At 27.4% G+C, this 25,147-nt stretch overlaps 2 protein-coding genes across 4 annotated transcripts; both read left to right on the top strand.

Annotated features, from left to right (window-relative positions):
- The first annotated feature begins 279 nt into the window (after positions 1-279).
- Positions 280-14,367, top strand: LOC111036574 (FERM domain-containing protein 5). Of its 3 annotated transcripts, XM_022318644.1 has the most exons (13): positions 280-712; positions 940-1,092; positions 2,945-3,049; positions 3,238-3,280; positions 3,343-3,525; positions 3,588-3,799; positions 3,873-4,025; positions 4,153-4,167; positions 5,494-5,582; positions 6,473-6,687; positions 8,125-8,259; positions 8,409-8,459; positions 12,573-14,367. In XM_022318644.1, the coding sequence occupies exons 2-13, from the start codon at positions 997-999 to the stop codon at positions 12,884-12,886; spliced, it is 1,611 nt and encodes a 536-aa protein (XP_022174336.1). In that variant the 5' UTR covers positions 280-712; positions 940-996; the 3' UTR covers positions 12,887-14,367. The 3 variants fall into 3 exon arrangements, with proteins under 3 accessions (XP_022174336.1, XP_022174337.1, XP_022174338.1); XM_022318645.1 differs by lacking the exon at positions 4,153-4,167 and having other exon boundaries at positions 282-712; XM_022318646.1 differs by lacking the exon at positions 8,409-8,459 and having other exon boundaries at positions 282-712.
- Positions 14,368-20,190: 5,823 nt separating this feature from the next.
- On the top strand, positions 20,191-24,670 carry LOC111036549 (cell growth-regulating nucleolar protein). The gene is made up of 5 exons (XM_022318605.1): positions 20,191-20,569; positions 20,682-20,818; positions 21,903-22,131; positions 23,247-24,228; positions 24,325-24,670. Exons 2-5 carry the CDS (start codon positions 20,685-20,687, stop codon positions 24,579-24,581), a joined length of 1,602 nt encoding a protein of 533 aa, XP_022174297.1. The 5' UTR covers positions 20,191-20,569; positions 20,682-20,684; the 3' UTR covers positions 24,582-24,670.
- The last annotated feature ends 477 nt before the right edge of the window (positions 24,671-25,147 follow it).

Below are 25,147 nucleotides of genomic sequence, written 5' to 3'. Positions count from 1 at the left end.
TGTGACAGCCAAAAATAAAACATTTGAGCTATGTATGGCAATATTGGCAAATTTATCTAAAGAGACACATTCCCCACCATATTGTCTAATGTCTATTCGACACATAGACTTATAATTAACCTTGTCAACATGCTATTTTGTGATTTAGGTGTGTAATCGTGTGATCACTCAAACCCATAATAAATTATTGTTATTGTTATTATTATTATTATTATTATTATTATTATTATTGGTCTTCAGTAATCGTCATTCGTCAGTATGATGGACGTGCGTGCGTAAACAAGCCGAATCGTTTGGTGGGAGGACTGCCGCTGCAGAGATAAGGACGCGCCGTAATCTTTGAGCGCGACGAATCGGATATTGCGTCGTCCCGTGTTGTGTACACAGTGTTGTTGTATACACCGCTGCCCGCCGCCCGAACTTCGTGCGCCAGCGACCTTCTTAGCCAGCGCTTTGGGCCGGGTGATAGTCAATAATATAATATTTCGATAATAATAAGCGGTCAACCGACGGCCGAAACCTTTCGCGCGCGCCGTTAATCGCCCGCAGGCCACACATTAGTATTACGCTGCCTATTATGTACTGTTTTCTGTCCGTTTCGCCGTAGTTGTCAGTTTTCCACGACGACGCGTCCCCGACTCGTAAGCCGCTCGCACCGAACCCGAACGGGGTAGGGCGACCATCGATTATTCGCGATAATAATATTAAATAGGTAGGTGGTAGAAGGATCGTGTGTAATAGGTATATGAATAATAACAACAATAGTGTGTAATGCGTATGCACGTCCGTTATGGCATAACGTACCCTACGCAGTACGCCTGACTGACCGCCGCCAACTGTACCGGGGAATTGCATGCCATATTTTCATAACGATCTTTTTTACTTTTTACCATTTCCTCGACTGGTTGTTTCAGTTTTCTTTTACTGTTTTCCGCACAGGACTCGAACGTTTCGACGGCGTCAGCTGCGCGGAATTGCTGCTCTCTAAAATATAACATGATGAAGTTTGGAAGCAAAAACTCCGCCAATACACCAATCAAGTGTACGGTCCGTCTGTTGGACGACAATCAGTTGTTGGACAGCGAATTTCAGGTACGATCATGGATGCTTGTTCAAGAGAATGAGTACCATTATTTACTTATTTAGTATAAAATATAAATAGTAAACCAAGTAGACTCAAGAGACGTATCCATTATATCGATTAAATATTACTTTTGTTTAATAGGTATATTTATAATTTTACGACTTGGTATTTATTTTCAATGGAAACATGCTTATAATATGTTATGAATGAGAAAATTATTAACAGTAATTAGGTACCTACCAATTCATTATCTTATGCTGAAATGGCAGTATATATTGTAATAAACAGGGAACAAAGTTTATTACTCATCTAAATTAGTTCTTTGATTCTCAACTTGTGTTGATAAAATGTTTTTGATCAAATCATAATGTTCTACAAATTACCATCAGTTATATTGTTGGTATATTTGTTATTTATGGGTAATCAAAATTGAAAATAATATTCAGTTATATTAATACAACTGTTACTTTTTATCATAATTATAAAATAGGTTGATAAATGTAAAATGATAGGTACTTCACATTGATGAATTTATTTAGTTATTTAATTATCATATTTAGGTAGGCACCTATGTATGTATTATTTGTGTTTATCAATGTTTAATAATCTATAATGACCATTAAGGTTTTTTCTAATTTAACTTATCTTAAAAAATTTTAATTTGTTATGTTCTAATGTACTATTATTTTTAATGATAAATTAATACACAATTAGGCTACTTCTATTCATCAATAGAAATGTATGTTTATGATTTTACACGCTTATATTAAGTGTTCTAACATTCTAACATATTTCAACACCACAAATATACATGTTTACTAAAAGATAATGAATGAATGTTTAGGTATAGGTACTTTTTAAATGATGTGTACCTACCTAGTTACAAAGTTTCTATTAAGTACCTACTTAATTATTTAAGTTACAAACATCTTATTACATATTTGTTAAATCAAAGATAAGTAATATTAATAGTATCATGATTTAATATATTTAGAATCAATTTTATATGGGTATCAAATTATTCCAAGAATATGTGGTATACATATACGCAGTGTTTTCCTTGGTGTTTTCTTTGCACTTGTGCCTGTATTAAACTCGGATAAAATATAAGAAGAAAATATTAGTTATCATTTTTCTCTATTTGATCTTTGAAACGAGCAGTAACAAAATGTATTTATTATTTTCATATTAAATTCATAATATTTATAAGATTTGATAGTAATGATTATTGTATGCTAAATTAACTTTTACTAATCTTTAAATTACCTATATAATAGAAAAAATATTCAATAAAACAAATTACATACAATGCTTAGGTATTCAATAGGTACCTCAATCAGAACGAGAAGAAAAAATATTGAGTACCGTCAACCATATCAAAATAAAATTATGTTACACATTTTTCTACTTTTCATGTATGATTTGAACCAAGTCAGGTATCACTTTATTTCCTCTACACTTATGAACTTATTAAGAGCAAATCGGTACTTATTAACTAGTTCATTACATAAACCACTTTTTTGAACTTTCCTAAAAGAAAAATTTGTAGAGCTTCCAACCTAATCTACCTATGTAATGCTGAAGTTGTCCTTAAATACCAGTTGATGGCAAGGAAAAAAAAGCTATCTGTAAATAGTTTTATAGAAATCTAGATTGTTTGTAGTAGTTATAAGTGCTTATCTAAAAAAAAGTTACAAATAATATAACTTATATAGGTAATAACATAACTTTATTCTGATTATATATTTGCATAATATCAAACACACGGTTTTAGATACATGTGTTAGTTAATTTATGTTTTATAATTCTGTATTGTGATTCAATTAATGATAATGATGTATATTTCTTTTTATTTTGTAGATAAATGAAAAGGGGAGTAGTTTGATAAGTCGTATTTGTGAACAATTGGATTTAATTGAAAAAGATTATTTTGGTCTACGTTATGTTGATAGCAAACGTCAAAGGGTACTTCATTTTTTTGATAACTTCAGTCATTGTAGGTATCGCTTAATGTTTTCATGATGGTTCAATAATATTATGATTCCATAAAATGGATTTATTTTATTAATAACTTATTTCATTCAGCGGTACCTATCGTATTATTATTAAATTACTTCTATAATATTGCTATATTTTATTTTATATTTTTACAGCATTGGCTAGAACCGTCTAAATCGATTTTCAAACAAATCCGGGGTTTGTAATTTTGTAGTTTTCATGAATGAATATAATTCACTAAAAATATATCTTAATTTTAGATATGGAAGCAGACAATATATTATTTAGCTTCCGCGTTAAATTTTATCCACCAAATCCATTTCGGTTAAAAGAAGATATTACTCGTTACCAAATTTATCTTCAGTTAAAAAGGGATTTATTACATGGTCGGCTTTACTGTAACACATCTGAAGCTGCTCTGCTAGGAGCTTATATACTACAAGGTAATAAATAATAATATATCCAACTATTTTTACAATCACTATCATTTAATATTTTTGAATAGCTGAACTTGGAGATTTCAATCCAGAAGAACATATTGATAATTATGTGAATGAATTAAAAATACTATTGAAACAAACATTACAATTAGAGGAAAAAATGATGGATATTCATAAAAATGAATTGAAAGGCAAAACTGCCGCAGAGATGGAAACAATTTTTTTGAAAAAAGCCTGTATCTTGGATACATATGGAGTTGATCCTCATGCTGTTAAGGTAGAATATATAATACAACCATAATGGCATTATAATGTACTCTGAAAAAGTTATCATATTTATTTTTATACAGGATCAAAGAGGTAATCAACTTTATTTGGGAATTAATCATACTGGCATCCTTACATTCCAAGGTAGTAAGAAAATGAACCATTTCAGCTGGTCACAAGTTCAAAAAATTAACTTTGAGGGTAAAATGTTCATCATTCATATCATTCTTAATGAGGTATTCTTAATTTATAATAATGTAGCATAATATTCTAATTATTTTGTATTTATTATTATTATAATCTTGTATTTTAGTTTATTTAGTTTATTTAAGTATTTTTTGTATGTAATTACATGCTTCTTAGGATCAGAGAATCAAGGTAGTTACTGTAATTAAATTATTTTTAGAATAATTAGTATTATATAATATAGGTACCTTGTATATACAATGACATTTTTGCTTATCAAAAACATCTTTAATGAATATTTTTCAATAAAGAAGTAATTACCTGATGGGCACTTCTTTAAATTAGCACTTAGGGTTCATTTAGTTTTTACGTGAGTGAAATTTCACAATTGAACATAATTAAAATCTGTACAAATTTTATTTTTAATATTGATGTACAAATTTCTTAAATTACATTTGTAAATAATATGTTGATCCAAACACAGTGTTAAAAAGAAATATTTCTTGGAGGTATGATTACAAAAAATTTTTATGCAAGGTGAATCGTTATAAAATAATTTCGGTTTTACTATGATTATTATTTCATTTTTGGCAAGAGACATAGCTATAATATTTTATACCAGTTATATTTTAGGCCAGTTTCACAAATATATTTGTTTCAAATTAACTTAACTAATTAAATTAGGTACATAATAATTTTAGTAAATATAATATATGTTTATCATATTTTATTGCGTGTATATTTATAACATTTCTTTCATCTGCTATTTTATGTTTCAATTTATTTAACTATTAGATTTTATTCACTGTTTTTTAGATCAAGAAAGATATTTACATTTATGAATTAATATGTAGATTATTCAATCGACTAGCCTCATTACAAAAAGCTATATTTATTTAAATTTGAACTGTATTTTATTATCTTATTAATTAGATGTTCACTTATGTATAGTTTACCGCAGATTAAACTTTATAGATTGTTTATAGATAAAACGTTACTACTTGATAAATCATTATTTCATAATTTTTATATGAAATTCATATGGTATAAATATGTAGTTAGGGGGATGAGGTGACCGAGTGGTCTGACGCGTCCGCTGCGACGCAGCCGGTCGCGGTTCGATCCTCGGCTACCGGGCGGCATTTTTCTCCGGACAAGTCGCGGTGACCGGAGAACAAGTGCTGCCATCCCCCACCCCCGGGGCATGGCAGAAACCTACGGGTGCCCCATTCGAAATTCTGCCAAAAACAAACACACACGTGTTCCCCCCTATCGTCCCAAAATATACAATACAAACCTACAATACAAATCCTACTACAGCTAATGGCCTCAGTTGCCGAAGCTTAAGATCAATAAAAAAAAAAAAAAAAAAAAATATGTAGTTAATTAAAATATTTAAAGAATTCTCATAACTGTCAATTTAAAAACAAAAAATGTTCATTCATTATTTAAAAATAATTTTAAAAAAGTATTTTATTTATATATGTTTATACTTATAAAATATATAAATATTTTCAGAAAAAGCAAACAATTGGTTTTAAATGCCCTAGAGGTTCTTCATGTCGTCATGTATGGAAATGTGCTGTAGAACAAATGTTGTTTTTCACGTAAGTATAATTTTTTAGGATCATAGTTTGTTCATAATTTATTTCAAAACATCCTAGAAACACTCGGATTAGGAGGGAGCTTAAAGAGACAAAGTTTTTCTACTATTAGTAAATATATCTTGAGAGCACCCTTACTAATCATTTAAATATTTTACTGATGGAGAGACAGTGCTCCTTTTGTTAAAATAATTTTCCAATATATCCATATTCATTTTATTAATTTTCTCTTTGTAATATTTAATTGTACAGGACATTCAAATTAAATTTGCTTGATTATACAACTCATTATTATTATGATTTGAGACCAAAATTATTATCAATTCTTATCTTAACATTCTCACAGTTACCAAAATCTATTGAATATGATTTGAGGTTAATTTTAATTTAATTTAAGAAATATAAATTTCTATTTAAAAAAATAGCTATCAACACAGTTGTAGATATTTTACATGTTGTAAGTTAATTGATTTGTTTTAATCAATTAAGAGGACGCTACACTCGCATGTGTTGTCTCCATTTTCCAAACGTACAACACATCAAAAACTGTTTTGCTAAGCTAAGCAACCAAATTTTCACACTATAAACAAGAGAACATTTACTGTGCAACATCGTTTTTATTTTTTCGATATCACAAATAGAAGACAAGTTCTTATTGCTTATAAATTAATTATTTCAAATTTGAATAACTTTTCTTGTATTTGTGATAACGAAAAAATAAAAATGATTTTGCACAGTAAATGTTCTCTTGTTTATAGTGTGAACGTTTGGTTGCTTAGCTTAGCAAAACAGTTTTGATGTGTTGTACGTTTGGAAAACGGAAACAACACATGCGGGTCTAGCGTCCTCTTAATATGCAAAATAATACTAATATACATATTTTATTGTAACAGATTTCCTTCAAGCTCTGATGTTCCTAATGTAGTTTCTGGTGGAGGCTTTTTTTCATGGGGAACCAAATTTAAGTATAGTGGACGTGTTGAACGGGAAATATTAGAAGATATGACAATCACCAGAGAATCTCCATCTGTAACACGTGTTGGTAGCCTTAGAAGAAAATCATCAAGTGAACCTCCTACGCCTTCTAATCTTGTTACTAATCAAGTTGGTATGTATATTATATTTTTAACTTTTACTAAAAATATGTTTGTATATAACATGTTATTAAAGTATTAAAAGGTCTTGCCACTTGGCAACTGCATGTGTTGCTCCATCTTACAAGTGCATACCAAGTATTACACCCAGCAGATCACATTTAACTCTGTTAATTTAATAATAAATTAGAGTGAATTGACCTCTTATAAAATGTTAAGGTAAGATTAATATCAAGGGTATCTTAAAGGGTTGTTGTTGTATTTTAATTTTAAAGTGAGTTATGAGTATTTCAAAATTGTAAATTGTTTATGCATCCTTAAATACTCGTAACTCGCTTTAAAATTAAAAAGTATGTACGTTAAATATTTTATTACTGTAAATGAATAAAATTCAAAATAGTACTAATATAAAGTAATCAAATATTTTTTAATTACTGCAATTACAAGTGAGCCATTGCCTCACTTACCTCATCCCTAAAACCGCCACTGAATTCACTCTAATTTTTAAACCAACAGAGCTAAACGTGATCTATTGAATATACAATTTGCCATGTTACGCACTTGTGAGACAGAGACAACATATGGCAGTTGCCACGTCCTCTTTAGATCTTACTTGTGTATAATTATAATATGAAACCAAGTTTTAGATTAGTGCATAATGTGAAATATTTTTTTTTATCATGTTTGATTATTGAAAAACTAAAATAACTAAACCAATAGTTAAATTCAAAAATTAAACTTGTGAATCATTATATTAAAAGTTATACTTAAAGTACAATAGAATTTATCTAGTTACTATGGGCATTCTAATAAGGGATTAATGAGGTTAAATCCCTGCCGTTGACCAATATAATATTGTTCATGCATTTGTACTTATATTAATCCTCAAATCTCAATACAAGGCTATTCAAAACAAAAAAAATATTTCAAACCTCTCCCTCTCAATTATAAATTGATAACATAATATTATTAAACTTTTTTTCAAACGTATAATTTTATTATTTTACTAGTACTATAAATAAAAAATAAATAAAAACAGGAGTTATTGGATGATTTAATTTTTTTTAATTTTACAAGTCATCGACTCCCTCTTCCCAAATCCTTAGTTTTTAGAATTCTCGCCTTAGGGTGCTTTAAAAAATTAATTGCTACTCAAGGGGGCAGTAACTAAAAAGGGTTGAGGAACACTGATTTAAACGACCCAAAGGTTTTTATAAATATGGTTAACAATTATATATATTTTACACTTTAATAGAGGAGTCACTTCCAATGGAGTGGCTCCTGCCTTAATCTAAAATCTTAAACTGAGTGGTGTGGTTTCTGACACTTAAGGAACCATACTACCATACGTAAATAAGTTATTAATTTTTTTAATCACATTTCATTAAATTTGATTTTTTTTATATTTTTTTAAACCTGTTTCTTATATTATTCTTAATATTTTACTGCAGGATTTAATAGCCTTCCTCGTTCATTAACAAACACTAGTGAAGAATATAATACTTCAGTAGATTCATCCAATCAAATTGATAATTCTTCAGTTTTAGAGACTTTATTAGAAGACCAAGAGATCATAACATCTAAAAGTAAGATATTATATAGTTCTTGTGTATACCAATATTTTTTATTTAATAAGAATTAAGTATTTTTTTTAATTTAATATCTTAAGATATAATAGAAGAGTGATTAATAAATATATTAGAATTAAAAATTATTATTAATTATAATTTCTTAGTTGAACAAGAGGTCCATCATGAAGAAATCTTGAATGATCATTTACTGATTGGTAAGTGTCGGGTATTGGGTCGTATTTTGCTCATAATTGGTTCAATTTCACCAACATATTTTTACTCATTATAACCTTTTAACTAAATGCACATACACATTGATAATATTCCTTACTCACTATGTTAATTTAATATAATTAAGACTAATGCTACAAATTGTGTTTTCATCATAGTGATAACATAATATTAATAATTTCTCTCTTCATATAATCGTGCATAGTTTTTACTGTGTAATGTTAATACTTATAACTTTATATTATTAAATGTAACAGTTTTGCCATGTTTTTAAACTAATTGCCACATATTTTATATTGTAATGATCTCAACTCAAGTTCCTTTTTTTTCTTTGATTAACATTTTAACTAAAAAAATAATCTATTTATATTACTTTTAACATTTTTACACACAAATTACTGTAAAGAAAATAACTTTTTAATCATTTTAACCAAGTTTTATAATTTTGATTACAATAACTATATATTATAAAACTTAATTTAATGAAACAAAGTAGTGATGGTGCTTTTAAATTTAATACATCTACCAACATGATATCAACCATCTACCAATATCATAGTTGGGTCCCAGATTCGAATGTTGTACTAATAGTGTCCCATGTTAAAAATCATACCTCACTAGTTGGGTCCTATCATGGCTAACTATACTGGTATGATCTCAACTTTGACTAAATAATGTATAGTCTGAATAGTCACATGTTTTCATTCCTATGATAAATTATGATATAAGCGTGGCTGCTTTTGGCAATTGACAGTACTAGCAAGCAAACGATAGCATCATGCACAGAACCAAGTTGAAAACATACCAGTGTATTTAGCCATGAGTCCAATCGTCTGGTTTAACTAACAATATTGAACAATTTTCAGCTTTGTTTGGTAGTAAGTCCAAAAAAATATTTTAAGTAATTACCTAACTGAATTTTTTTTATAATCTAATTACTACCTATCCTAAATTTAGAAAAGTACTGAACCCATTTACGTTTTATTACAATGAGATAAATAATTGTATTGTTTACTGTCCCAATTTGAACACATAATTTGATATTCCCGTAACCAATTTGTGCAAAATTAAGAACTATAATTATTTTCGGATCCAACTTGAAGCCCTTTGATGCTCTACTGTTTCTATATAAAACTAGCACATAACATTTTTTGAATTTATATACAAAATATATCTACTTAGAAGTTATAAATCATAACTGTACTTGCTTTATAGTATTAATCATAAACCATTATAATATTTTTTTTTATCCTCTGTAGTCTGTAGTATTTTTACTGTTAAGTTCACATTCTTTCAATTTTAAATAAACTACGATTCGTAATCTACATTTATTCTATGTTCTTAAAATTAAGATTAATGTTTACTTTATACTTAATAGGTTAAAACTTAAAATGAATTTTATAGATTCATAACATTTTAAACATGACTGAAAATGTAATAAATGTATATAAACATACATTTTTACATTTGCCATTAATAGTTATATTGCTTGAGTAGGTAATGTCATTTTTATTTTTGAGATTTTTCAATTTTCAGTATAGCGTTAGTTACAGCGTAAGTTACCCATACTGCTAAATGTATGCTACTGTATTAATTATAGATTCCAATTTTATTGCTCATATTATAAAATACAAGATTATTTTATCATCTACTAGCTACAGCTTAACTTTGATGTAGGTATTCTTAAGTCATTCAAATCATTAATTTAAATTGAACTAAAAAATAAAATACAATATCACCAACTAAACAATATTATACTTATCTATATATTATACATACATATTTTATTATCCGCATTCCGGACCTTCCTCCAAATTAATGCAGGTATTAAATGGTCTACTATAATTAAAATTTTGAATTCATTTTATCATTTTTAATAAATAGTATAAAATTATTATTTTTAAAAGTGTTCCAATTGTTCAGATACTATATGGATTGGCAGCATACTGTTTGTATTATCTCTGATCCACAAGCTACATAACACAATTGTGTTTTTAACTTCAATATTGGTATGAATTCACTTATTAACAAATTTAAGAATATTATTAGTGTTTAAATGCTCATAATATGTCCCAGTAAAATATGAATGTTATAAAACAGAAAACATTAAAACATAAATAATGTTTGTAACCTAAAATTTGATAATAGGTTAATTCTTCCAAACACTAAGTTAACAATACAAAATTTGTTCTACTGAACACTAATCTAGTACTTTACACATGGGTCAAAGAAAGTAAACAAATAGTGACATCCTCTTAAAGTCTTTAACTTTAGGTATTTTGGTATCTATATAAAATAGTTCTATCACAATTAAAGTAATAAGTAGTAAATAACTATACAGTATGCATATTATATTCAATATTTTAATTAATATATTAAATTCTTCTAATAGTTTTATTAGATTATTTAATCATACAAAGGTTATTATAGATTAAAAATAAACATTTTTGACTACTTAACTAAATAATCATTTCAAAGTATTCACTAATTTTCATTCATCTTCACAATGAAAAAAGTATTTTATATTATAATATTTCTGTAACTTACTTATAAATAATTAATCAACATTAAATTTAAACTAAAAAAAAATAAGTTTATTAACTTCGTTAAAAATATAAATATTGAATTATCTACCTGTATAAATTGTATAAGTTCTTAAATCTTTACATAATATAATTTACTGGGAAAAATATCATGATTAAAACTATTATGTACCCATAAAAAACAAATAATTGCAATATTGTTTTTTCAGATAATTTGCACAGAATTTATTTTTCACTATAAATAGGAATTGCAAAAATGTATTAAATGTATATTGTAAAATTTATAAACTAGTATAGCTATTATTATGTTTGTATTAATTTTTACTACATTGATACAATTGAAAAAAATATGATGAATCAAATTATTTTGAGACAATATGGTTTGAGATGAGATCCGTTTAATCTTAATTAAATGTAGATTTCTCTTTATTCCAGTCTGCTGTGATTGTTTTCACTTTGATCGCTGATTTGTAGATATTTTATAATTTAGCTATGATGTAATTATTATAAAAACAAAAGTATTTAAGTTAAACAATTTTTTATGCTGTAGTATAGTGTTATAATAATATAATCTTAAAACTAAATAGTACTGAATTCCATTATAACACATCACCTTCATGTGTATTCTACATATTATTTTGGTGCAATGGCATGACAAAGAACATTTTTTGAGGCATATACTTCAGTTTAAAAGGTGATGGGTGGGTGCCTTGGAGACTATGGACACATATAATTTAAAACTTATTTAAAAACTAAGCAAATAGTTCTCACTTACCAGTTATCATAAGTAAATAAGTGATTACTAATATAAGTGTTTATAATAATTAATATAAATTTTTGTGCCTCTTTATTTAATTAAGTTCACCACGCCATTGTATTGGTGTATTACACAAATATTCAATAAAAAATTGGCTAAGAACGAGAAGGCTATGTCTCTTATTATTTTATTCTCAATATTGAATGAGATGTTTCTTTATTGAAGAATGATAACATAATGGAAATATTTAATTTAAATGACTTGTGTTAAAATACTTAAAATACAATTTTAATTTGTTGATTATCCTTACCAAAGTTGCTTCAATGGAAGGTCACTTGCGAGCCAATTACAATTATATAAACTTAGTAGAGGGATACGTGGGAAATTTTTACCTACATCCATGTATAAAAAACAAATATGGGGGCACTAAAGCATCTTATAACAAACACTTCCTATTTCAAGACATAAAATGAAATCTATATATTTTCACTTAAAAACTAATATTAAAATAAGTATGAAAATATGATTACTCGTGTTTGTATCTTTCACAGCAAATCTTAGAACAATTTTGTTGACATTTTATTTTATTAACAGAAGGATAAAATTAAGTTACTTAATATCAGCTCTAGATTGAATCAAATTTCATACCATGTATATTATTATCATGGTGTTATTTGTATATAAATTTAAGTACAGCATATTGTTATATTTATTGCAGCTTCAGCTTATAAAAACTCATCTAATAAAAACTTATAAATTATCATTGTTAATAAAAAAAATGTATAATTTGTTTATAGACTTTACTACAATGGTAACAGACGGTACACCATTAATCCAATCTGTTTCGAATCAGCAGTCTGGTCAAAAACATTTAGAAACTACAGCAATTCGGAACAGTGGATCAAGCTTGTCATTCTTGCGACAGACTTTGCTACCAGTTATATTTGCATTGTTTATGATGGTTTTGATTGTAGTTATTATTCTAGAATCTGATTTTGATGTCATTGCTACTATCAGAAAAGCTCCAGAAATTGCTGCTTTCAAAAAAAATTATTATGAACCTAGTAAAGACTTTTTATTGCGGCGTTTTATCAGGTCAAAGATATTTTAGTATTTTAATACTACTTGTTCAATCACTTTTTTTAGTAGCTTCACACTCTAAAGTTAGATACATGGAAATTGATTTAAGTTCAAGGTGATGGAGTTTATTATGTACCTATTTGACATTATAATTTAATGTTAAATGTCTATTGCCGGGTTGCATAAACAGTCATTAAACATTTAATAAACAGTAAGCTGTTGGTCCTTCAAAAATAATTTAGTTGGCCCTTGATTGATTCATTTAATTTTGGGGAACCATTAAATTAATCCAATTTTTATGCAACTTCTCATATGTGTGCTCAACATTTTAATGACATAATTTTCAAGAATTTGATCAAATTATAGGGTTTACGGTTTTTTTTTTACAAAATAATTCACTTAGATTTATGCATTTATCTAATTTTCCCAATGAAGTTTGTGATTTTATAATGATTTTGAGCTTTTACAATTTTAATCATCTTAACATTTTATGTTTTGATATTAATTTAAGCGTTAATGTGTTATACCAATTTATAAGAGTTTCTGTGCTAAAGGAATGACTGACATTAACATATACCAATATATACGAATTTTTTGTAAATAATACATTTTGGTGTTAGTACTATATAAAATATTGGTGCTTAAATCTTTAACAAGTCAGTAATATATACTGTATATCCAGACTAAGGGGTACCACTACATATATCAGTTGAATGCCACAAACTTGAATCCAGATCAAAATAGGGCTTTCAAGAGGTTAAAATGTGTACTGAGGTGCAAAAATTGAGAAAATATTTTCAAACCTTTCAATTAGATAACCTACAAATAACTTTTTTTCGATAACAAAAATTGCGAAAACTAATGCAATTCAAACATTTTTGTTTGTTTTTTTTTTGTTATAGGTAACAGATATAAAATATACTATTTAAAAATGAAAGTATACTGTATTATCTGTGTAGAATCAGTGGTCGAAATGGCTCAAGATAAGTGGAGGGATGCCTTACAATTCAGATTTAGGCCTATATGAAAAATAAAAAGTTTTCTTACATAGGTATAAATATAAAAATCATAATAATTATTTCATTTTAAAACACAAGTCTTAGGAGGAATGCGTTATTCTATACAAAATAAGTAGAGGGATGAAAAATCTTCTTCCCACTTCGACCACTGTATAGAATATCATGAATGTCTCGTGTATTAAATAAACGTGGTTAAAATATCACTAAAAACACTGATCACTTGGTTAATTTAAACTTACTCTAACTTTGTCAATGTTGTAATATGAAAAAAAACCTTTTAATACAAAAATTGTTGTATTTTTAAAATAGCAAGTTGTATTGTAAATGTGCGAGGTCTTTCAGCTGAAATATTTAGTGGTGGTATCTTTTAGCTTGAACATACTGTATAGTGTATAGTCTGTGACAGAATTTACTTAACGCCATAAAATGTTTCGACATTGAACAAACGCATTTTTCATATAATTTTGGAAATGTATAAACATAAATAAAATAATAATCAATACACACAATCATTTATCTTTGAAATACATTTTTTTGGATATACTTAATACTAACTCCTACTTATATATTTACTACTAGTTCACCACGTATTTTAATGAATTACCTAAAATTAAATTGCTTAAACTTATAAAAGAATTTTTTACTCCTTGCTATTTTCTTATGGTATATAGGTAATTTATTGGTGGAATTTTTAGAAATATGTTGAAAAGATATTTAGATAACATTTGTATAATTAATTTGTACATTTCTTTGTAGTGTAAGTTGATTGTGGTTTAAAATACTAGTCATTTTTTAGGTAAGATGACCTTAATTCCAATAAGTAAAATGATTATATTTTTGTAGTTTTCTTTTTACTACGTACTTAATTACTATAGTTAACCATAAAACTCCTATTAACAAAATTGTATTAAATAGTAGAAGTGAATCTTTGTACAAATGAAGTTTGATCCTAGATTAAAATATTTACCTACTAACTTAACATCTCAATAATATCCGTTTGTTTGAGCTCTAACGATTTCTATTATTTTGATTTTTTTAAATATAATTTAATAACTATATTAAATTTCAAAGTATAGAACTAACAGCAATTAAATTTTAGTATTTATCTAAATAATAATTATATTTAAATCTAACATATTAAAAATTAACTTTTAGTAATTAATTTTATTTACAATTTATGTTACATTATATTTTTTAGTCTTTGTCTTTAATTAGGTATTTGGGAACATAAATCAGGTGTTGGGTTTAAATAGTAGTTGTTATTTTAAGGGTTTTTGCTCATACAATCTTAGAATTTTGGTGTTAAGGATGTGTATAATTTTAAATTATTATAATTTCCATCCAAAATCTACATATCACCTGTCATTCAGTCCGGCCGATTTGATATACTATTGACAAATATATTCTAGTTACCAAACATTCCAACATTACTATAAACATGATCTCTTATAACCAAAATCTAACAAAAAAACTAAATGGTAAACATCAAAATGTTGTGTTACAAATTGTATTATTCATTGAATACAATTTATAACTAACACAACACAACACATATATTATTATTATTATTGATATAAACCACTATTTTTCTACATTTTTGTACTTAAAATTCTTTTGATGGCTTTGTTATTTATCATGATTTTATTTTTGTTTTATATAATATTATTGATGTGCAATTTTTATATTATGTATTTTCTAACTTCAAATTTTTAATTTATATATGTATTAAATACCACAGTAGTTAGGCTTATAAATTCAATAATGTTATATACTATATTATATTCCTATTTAGTAAAAAAAATCTACTTAGGTATAAGTTATACTCCTAGAATTACAGAACATTCCAATAACAAATTATATATAATGTTTATCAGTGGTTGGAGAGAGCTGAGGCCTATATAATTTATAAATAATTAAATTTATATAATGAATACTATTACAAGAACTATTCTTACCCCTACTTATAGCTTAAATTTGTATTTAATTCAAAACTTTTAGCATTCTACAGAATTGTATTTTCCAGAGAATAGTTTACCTGAAAGTTCATCATGTGGTGATATAAATACCAAAATCTAATAAAGTAATTTCATATGTCAAATAAAAGTAATATTAAATAACATGTAAAATCCTATGCTCTATTCTGACCATTTAATCATTTAATTGAAAACCGTGTTATTCTAGTCCTAAATATTTTGAAACTAATTGTGTTTATTCACTAAGATTATATTACATTGTTGTACTTAAGTAAGCTTTACCAATACAATTGTTTGAAGTAAAAAATAAAAATGCTGTTTATTATGCTGCAAGATTTTATGTTTTATTTTTGTTCCTTGTTTGTGTTCAAGTTAATAATTATTTTAATTAAATTCTTTAGTGTCTAGGTATATTAATTTTAAAAACAATGTATGCTGTACACCCTAAAGCTAATAAGTAATGATCATTAGGCATAACAGGTATTGGTGTGGCATTTTTACTATGGGTAATCAGAACAAATCTAAATTCTAACTATGAACGAGCATAGGATTCAAGAGATGTCACCTTTAAATGCTCATTCGAATACTAAATTATTTACTTTATAAGACAGCTGATGTTACTAGTTGTTAGTTAGCTGTTTTTAAGTATTTGAGTGAATAGTGTGTGGTATTCTTAAGAAGATGCCAGCTTCACATTTGTTTTCTTTCCTGACCAACTTGCAACATGACAAATTTATATTTGGCAGAACCTGTTCTGTGTTGTTACTTTTAATATTAGAGTGAATTTACCTATCATCAAACTTTAAGTTGAGAACATTACTTATGCCCCTAAATTGGCTTTTTATGATATTTTAATTTGAATACTATTTAAAGCCATTTTTAAATTGAAATCATTTACACACTCATAACTAGAGCCCGGAATTATATACTTTAAAAATATCCAAAATAAGATGCTAATATTCTCTTAAAAAGTTGAAAATATTCTTCCAATATTCTTTAAAAATCATAATAAAATATGCCAAAAATATGTTTTTTTATTAATATATTCTCAATATGCAACAAAATTAAGCAAATTATAAAAAAACTGATTATAAATAGATAGGTACAAGATACATAATATGATAAATAATTAAATAATACAAAAACCTGATATAAATACTATATAAAATAGGTACACAATAAAAAATACTTTATGTTAAGAAAAGTTCCATTAAATTATTAATAATAAATAATAATATTTTTAACTTTTTAACTAAGAACATTTTTGGTAACAGTTTATAACTATATTTTGTTCCATGTGCTCTGGTGTCATACTTGTGCGACGGTCGGTCAAAATGTTTTTATATGTGCTGAAAGAACGTTCGACGTCAACTGAAGTCACATTGCAAATCAGATATCATAGCCGGTCAACAATTTTCTAAAAGTTTTTAATTTAGTTGATGGTGTTTTCGGCATTATTAACAAGTAAAAACAAGTGACTTATAAAATAAAACTACTATGTACTTAGGTCAATACTACACGACACGCGATACTGCACTGTTGTACAGTGCACACGGTACCGTACCTGTACCTGTAACGCTTGGAGCTAGCTATTTTTGTGTAGTAATTCCATTTTTTGTCGGGCATTGTTATCTTAGATAAGTCACATATTTTATATACTACAGTGGATTGCAGTACATTACTGTACAGTATAATATAAATTTATAGTATATTTTCAATATCATATCAGTATCACTATTATCGGACGGTACATAAATATCATTTATATTATTTACATCACTACAACCAAAAATATCGAACATCTATACAAATTAGCCGATATATTCTCTAATATTCTTTATTATACGAAATATTCTCAAATAGGTATGCAAAAAAAATGTTTGCCATTAATACACTTGTTTCATGATTCGTAAAGATATCGAACCCCCGTCTGACTGCATAGACTCAAAAGAATATAATTCCGGGCTCTAATTGTTACCATTTACTAATAAAATGGTTTTGTCTGCAAAACAAACTATTTTACATACTCAGGATTGGGTAGTATTGCAAATACTTTTTAAGTATGAAAATAACTTACTAATCTATTCCTCTTTCAGGTCAGAGTTGGCATATCCTTTTCTGGCTTAGCAAAAATTAGTGCGGGAGTTCCACAGAGAGGAATCCTTTCTCCTCTATTATACAACATTTACGCTGCCGATCAACCCACCCAAGGTGGATATATATAATATAATATAATAATATATATATAATATATGTAATATATATGTTACCGGCAAAGTGGAAAATTCGGACAATGTATACAATGTCCGGGCATTGTATACAGTGACCGGGCAATGGGCATTGTATACAATGGCCGAGGTATATTGGGCAACGTAAATTGTGAAGTATTTATACAAATAATCTGCATAATATTATTATACCTAATCAATGATATTATATACTAGTTTAATTATACTCGTTTATATGGTTATTTATATAAGAGTATTATAATTTTTTTTTAATTAATTCAATTTTAAATGTATTTAAAGGTAATGAAATAAAATATTATGTGCATAATGTTCAGTTATATGATATTATACATGAAGTTCATTTGTCAATTGGACATGGAGGTAGAAATAGAATGGAACACGAGATTAATAAAAAGTACAAAAATATAACTAGAGATGTAATAATGTTATACTTAAATAATTGCAAATCGTGTAAAAAGAAGGGAAGTACAGCTAAAAAAGGGTTGGTTGTAAAACCAATCATATCTTCTGAAATGAATTCTCGCTGTCAAATTGACTTGATCGACATGCAAGCACAATCAGATGTCGATTATAAATTCATATTAGTTTATCATTATCATCTAACAAAATATATTATGCAGATTATTTGTATAAATACTTCACAATTTACATTGCCCAATATACCTCGGACATTGTATACAATGCCCGGGCATTGTATACATTGTCCGAATTTTCCACTTTGCCCGTAACATACATAATATCCACCTTGAACCCACCTGGCACCTAGCCGTACACAACTGTTGCAGATTCGGCCGATGATAAGGTTATTATTTCTATCCATGATAATCCACGATAATCCACAAATAGCTTCCCTCAATCTCCAACTCCACCTTGCCCTCATCTCTGATTGGTATAAAAAGTATAAAAAAATGACGTATCAAAGTTAACCAATCCAAATCACTTCACACAACTTTCACTCTTCGTCTTCCTCCTTGTCTTATGGTTTCTCTAGACAATATTCAAATCCCTTCCTCTCAATTGGCTAAATACTTTGGTCTGTCAATTGACCGTCGACTCATGTGGTCACATCACATTAAAATTAAAAGGCTTGCCTTAAATGCACGACTCCGCATCCTCAAAACACTAATTTCAAAAAACAAACGCACTCCATTAAATACTAAACTCTTAATTTAAAAATCCTTCTTGGAAGCCTATGTGGACCTATGGCCTTCACTGAAGACTCTTCAGCTCTGGGGTAATGCCAAAAAATCCAACACTAGTAAAATTCAAGCCTTCCAAAATAACATCCTTCGTAAAATCACAAATTCTCCTCCTTATATCTCAAATCTAATTTAACACATCACCGATTTAAAAATTAAAACAGTCTACGAAGAAGCAGTAACCTTTACAAACGATTCCACTTAAAACTCCCTTCTCAGTTCTCATACCAACCCCCTCATTTCAAAATTCCTGGGAACTCTCCTAGGAGACTTAGAAGGAAATGGTATCGAGATCGGAGATTTACTCAACAAGTAGATAATGTAAAGTATAGCAAATAGCAATATACATAAAAAAAAAATCATCAAGTAAGGGTTAGTGACAGTAGCATGTTACCACTGGGTGTTTCCTCCTATCAAGCTTTCATGTATACATTTTTTCTTATAACATATTCCTATTGTTCCTAGATATTGAATATACTGTATAATAAAAAATAAAATAAAAAAAGTATGAAAATTAATTTTTTTTTTTATTTGGTAAAAATTAATCAAATTGAGCATCTCGGAGTATAAATTAATTATAATATTTATTAAATTTTAAATTATCTTAGTGATATAATTAAAAATTACAATATATTCATGAGTACTCGAGTATTTACTTAAAATTCTTTTAAAAGGTATTATTTACAAGTCAATACGTTACCATACTATTTACGACGGACGTACATCCGAGCTATTTACCCAATTTTCAAAAAATATTTCGGGGTTTTTATTTTTAATGTTGGTATGTGTACTGGTATAGTTCTTATCATGATTAGAACAGAATATGTTTGTTCTTTGATAATATTATAATGCCGGTCCTTGGTAGGTATCACGATTATAAGGATTTATAATCGTGATTCGTGGTCGGTATCGCACTATCGCCGTATCAGTGAACTATTCACCACACTCCTAATGATTATCATCAATTATTTGTTCATTTAAAACAACGTGGAATGTGGATTTAAATTTTAAAATTTGATACAAATGTTTCATTATCGAGCATCTTAATTTTGTATCTGTTTCTTTTGAAATGCTAACTCAAGTTGCCAAGTAGTTACTAGTTAGTACCGCGGTTGTAGTACTGTTGCTGACACTTGCTGTATCAGGCTCCACAGTATTTACTATTTAGCACGTGCTATTTTGAAATTGTTAAATAGTTTGATTCGATAGAGAATTAAATTATTAATATTTATTAGTTACTTTCAAATTTTTTTCCCACTTTGATAGACAAGCATGTAAGTACACTTGTTTGTTCAATATTTACTATTAAGTAATTGAACACATTATTTTTCACTAATCTATTTAATTTAAACAATACTACCTATTAATTATATACTTGTACTTTAGATCATGGTTGTATTCACGTGTAATAATTGTGGCGATTCAGTGAATAAGCCTAAAGTGGATAAACACATTCAGTATGAATGCAAACGTAAAAATTTTGCAGTTAGCTTCTGTTGTGTCGACTGCTTAAAAGATTTTAAGTGAGTAGTATTCATTATGATATGTTTTTACCAACCTCCATAATACATCTGTGCATTTAAATTTATATTAATTTACCCACTTAATTTAAAAATACTTGGAATACATATTTTTTGATTTTGTAGATTATATTTGTATTAAATACATAGATATTATTGCTCGTTGCAGGTTATTTCAATTAATTAATGTACGCTAATATTTAATATATTTAAGGAACATTTCTCGGAGGTGATTATATTTTCAATTTTGTTTTTATGCAAGGTTAAATTATCAAATCATAGGATTTACTTTAATTTTTGTTTTTTAAAAAAACTGTACTTGCGTGAGTTGTCGCTATCTTACTCTAACACTACACATTTCAAATTTTATGTTAAGAAATTCCAGTTTGTTGTTAACTTGTGTATTACAATTAATTTCCTTTTTATCAAACTTAAAAGTAAAAACATTATCTGAGTTGTCTGCCTTTTGATATTTTGCAGTATTTACATTTTTACGTATGGTATGCAACATATTAATATTTTAAAATGCTTATAACTCACTTGAAAATTAATATTGTATGAAACAACAAGAAAACTGTTTTTACCTTTAAGTTTGATAGTAGGTAGATTCACTCTAATATTAAAGCTAACAAGACGTAATTGGAACTGCTGAATTCAAATTTGCTGTGCAGTCTATTTGTATGATGTTGACAACACACAAAAGTGTGACTTCCTCGACAATTGTTATTTTAAAATGGTATTAAGTAGGCATATTCAAAAATAATTACAAGCAGGATTACTATTCTCTGTCCCACAAGAGAAGTAACCGGTAGTAACCTGTATCTCCACCTATATTAAATATTGACGTTGCAGCGGTATAGGGAATGGCACAAAGTGGAGGAAATGGGGCCTCCTAAGAGTTGCCGCTATGAGTTTACATTCGCAAAATGGGTTATTTCTCTTGGCACAGAGTATTGTTTATAAATTATATTCCTATGCTTAAACTATAAGTCTATGTCAACACAATTGTTTTTGGTATTAATTAGTTTTATTTTGTTAATCAATCAATACTGAAAAATTATAAAATTAATGATTTATTATATTCCAGTTATGAGACTGTGAGAGACCATTGTCAATGTGTAACTGAAGACCAGAGATATTCTGCCAAAGGCTATGTACCTAAACCGTCAGCTGAAAAAGGAAAACGTAAACAAGCTGGTTGGGTTGATATTGTTCAATCAGTAATGAATAATAAAGATTTGCCTAATGAACAAAGAAACTTTTTGAATATCATAGCCAAGTTTGATAATGTCCCGAGAAAAAAAAATAAATTCCAGGTATTTATATAATACTTCATAATTATTCAAAAATTTGAATATTGCTCCTACTTTGTTGGCTTTACTGATAAAAATCCAAGTATTAAAATTGTTCTAATACTTTACAATTTATGAATTTATAAATCATTAGTAAAATTATAAGACTTAATGTAAGTAATTTATTGTATGTGATAACATAGAAGTGTTAGATAGGTCTATGTGTTTGTTATTTAATAATATTTAATACTTGCTACGTAATTACAAATGTTTTATTAACACATTGAGTGCCGCAGTGTTACCCAATTAACCAATGGCAACCAATATACAAAAAAAAAATACTAATTCTATTTATTTCTCCTTTAACTGGGATTGACGGTTTTTTGAGTATAATATGACAGATACCTATTATATGTTATCATAAAAATTGTTTACTCCCTCAGCATATTATTTCGGTATTTCCCGGTATCGCGGTTCTCTGGCATTACAGTTTTACGGTATTGCGGTATTTACTGGTGTCAAGATGTACCGTTTCATAGTGGTTCCAAATCTAATACTACAGTATTGGTTTTTGATTTGAATACCATCAAACCTACCTATAAGCAATAACAACTTTTTATAAACAAAAATGTCCTTCGTAAATCTCAAAATCCTTGTTTTAGCAATCTTCTGGGTTGTACCTACCAGGCCACCAAGGTGGTTACTCAAACACACTAAATATTTCATAAAATTTTGTCCAGCCATTTAGGAAGACATAAAAGACATACAGACAAGCATTCATTTATATTTATATACATTATTATTTTAATATCTATATAAATTATGAGCCAATAATTAAAATGTAGGAATAAAAAAAATTAACATTTTAATGCAAATCATGTTCTCATTTTATATATTTAAATTCCTCATTTGTCGAAACAAAAAATTTCCATAGAATTCATGATATTTTGGTTGAAATTTAGGGATTATAAATATGAAGTGATCTTGAATGAAAATTTCAGGTGATGCCTTTAAAATGCATTATAATTTCACTTAACATGTCATTGTATTATATTTAATATTATAATATAGATATTAAACCAACACTAATTTAATATTTTGTAACAAACTGATGTTGAAACTGTATTGTTTTGTTTCAGAACTTTTGTTTTTCCACAGCTCCTGCTTATAGAAAAAAAGGATATATAGTTGACCAAGTATTTGATATTATAGAAGCTGAGTATAAAGCACAACTACCTCAGAATTTAAATGAAAAATCAGTTGATAATAAATCAGAGAATTTGTCAAACAATGATTCAATTCAAAAAGAATCTCAAGAAATTAATAATAAAATAAACATTGAAAATGATGAAATAAATAAAAGTTTAAACGGCAATAATGAAACAGAGGAAACACCCAAAAAGAAGAAGAAGAAAAGTAAACAATCCCTTGATGCATTAGATTATGAAACTGAATCTAAATTGAATGGAAATGCTGAACCACAATCAGCAAAGAAAAATAACATAACGGAAGAAGCTCAGCCTAGCTCAGCTAAAAAGTCTAAAAAAAATAAAAAAAATTCAGAAAACATTGATAGTGAATCTATCGAAATTCTAAATGGCGATTGTAGTAGTGAGGAAACACCAAAAAAGAAAAAAAAAAGTAAAAAATCACTTGAGGCAGTAATTTCTGAAACTGAAACAAAATCAGATGTTGAGCAACAATCAGCAAAGAAAAAGAACATATTAAAAATTAACTCTGGAACTGAAGACAATTTAAAAGTAGAAGATAAGAACACAGCGGATGCTCAGCCAAGCTCAGCTAAAAAGTCTAAGAAAAAAAAATCTGAAATAGAAGTAACTAATGATAAAATTAATGATGTTGCTCTCAAAACTGAAGATATATGTAATGAAAATGGTGTATCACTTGGGGAAAATAGTATTCTTCAAGAAAAACCTGAATCAGCAATGAGTAAAAAAGAAAAAAAAGAATTGAAAAAGAAAATGAAATATCAACTAGAATTATCAACTGTTACCAATGGCATAATAGAATCAGATAAAGAACCTATATCAAAAAAGAAAAAAAGGAAGTTAAATAATAATGAAGAAAATGAAGAACCAAAACAAAAAATTTTGAAAACTGGTAATTTTGATTTATTTAGAATTATTGCATCAAATCTTAAGTTGTCACTATTTTATTTTATTCTAAATTAACATTATTTTTTTATAACATTTTTAGAAGATGTCCCTCAAGTTCCAGAAGTACAGTCCGGCCGTAAATTTGAGTGGAATGAAGCTATTAGTCAAGTGTTACAAACAAAAAAAAACAAACCAATTTCATTAAGTAAAGTGATGAAACGAGTTTTGAGTGAATTTCATTTTTTGAACGAAGCTAAAAAATCTGAAAGTGATCTAGAAAAGATATTTCTGAAAAAAATTAGGAAAATGAAAAATTTTATGATTGAAAATGATAAAGTACAATTAGTAGAATGTTAATTTAGTATTTTAATTCTATGTAATGTACATTTAACTGGTATTTTAGTTTAAGACTTCATTAATAAACAACTTAATATCACATCATAAAATCTTTATCTTATGTTGTATAATATTGTGATAATTTCAATACGATTTTTGTAGATTTAGATTCTGGATGGCGCCTATGAATGTAATGTATTGATTTTACAACAATATGACGTATTTTTTATATTTTTGTCTGTAAACGTTACACAGCATATAAGTGATAAAGACAGCTGCAAGCTACACATTATAATGAAAAAAAATACAAAGAGACGAAAAGAAATAATACCTATTCTTAAATAAGTAAAAAATTTAAGATACGAGCCTATGAGTCTCGTGATAGCAGAAATTTATCCACTCCTGTAATATAGTATAAAAAATGCTATGATCTTCGACAAGAAGAGTTTTTACCAGCAAATTTAATCTAGTTAGTGTTATTATAAGTCAGACAAAGAATATTCTCAATAATTTTCAAAACAAGAAGAATAAAGGAAAATATATTTTTACCAGTTTTGTCAAAACAAGGTATATACTTTTGAAAACTA

The sequence above is a fragment of the Myzus persicae genome, unplaced genomic scaffold, assembly GCF_001856785.1.
Source record: "Myzus persicae strain clone G006 unplaced genomic scaffold, MPER_G0061.0, whole genome shotgun sequence".
In the NCBI taxonomy this organism is placed as follows: domain Eukaryota; kingdom Metazoa; phylum Arthropoda; class Insecta; order Hemiptera; family Aphididae; genus Myzus; species Myzus persicae.
This window is presented reverse-complemented; position numbering and strand designations above follow the sequence as displayed.

Bases quoted from the DNA above. Each gene is read 5' to 3' on its own strand.
- LOC111036574 (XM_022318644.1), top strand. From the start codon at position 997: ATGATGAAGTTTGGAAGCAAAAACTCCGCCAATACACCAATCAAGTGT. The intron at 3,050-3,237 runs GTACTTCATTTT...ATATTTTTACAG, and splicing joins TTGATAGCAAACGTCAAAGG to CATTGGCTAGAACCGTCTAA. The intron at 6,688-8,124 runs GTATGTATATTA...ATTTTACTGCAG, and splicing joins TCTTGTTACTAATCAAGTTG to GATTTAATAGCCTTCCTCGT.
- LOC111036549 (XM_022318605.1), top strand. From the start codon at position 20,685: ATGGTTGTATTCACGTGTAATAATTGTGGCGATTCAGTGAATAAGCCT. The intron at 20,819-21,902 runs GTGAGTAGTATT...ATTATATTCCAG, and splicing joins GACTGCTTAAAAGATTTTAA to TTATGAGACTGTGAGAGACC. The intron at 22,132-23,246 runs GTATTTATATAA...GTTTTGTTTCAG, and splicing joins GAAAAAAAAATAAATTCCAG to AACTTTTGTTTTTCCACAGC.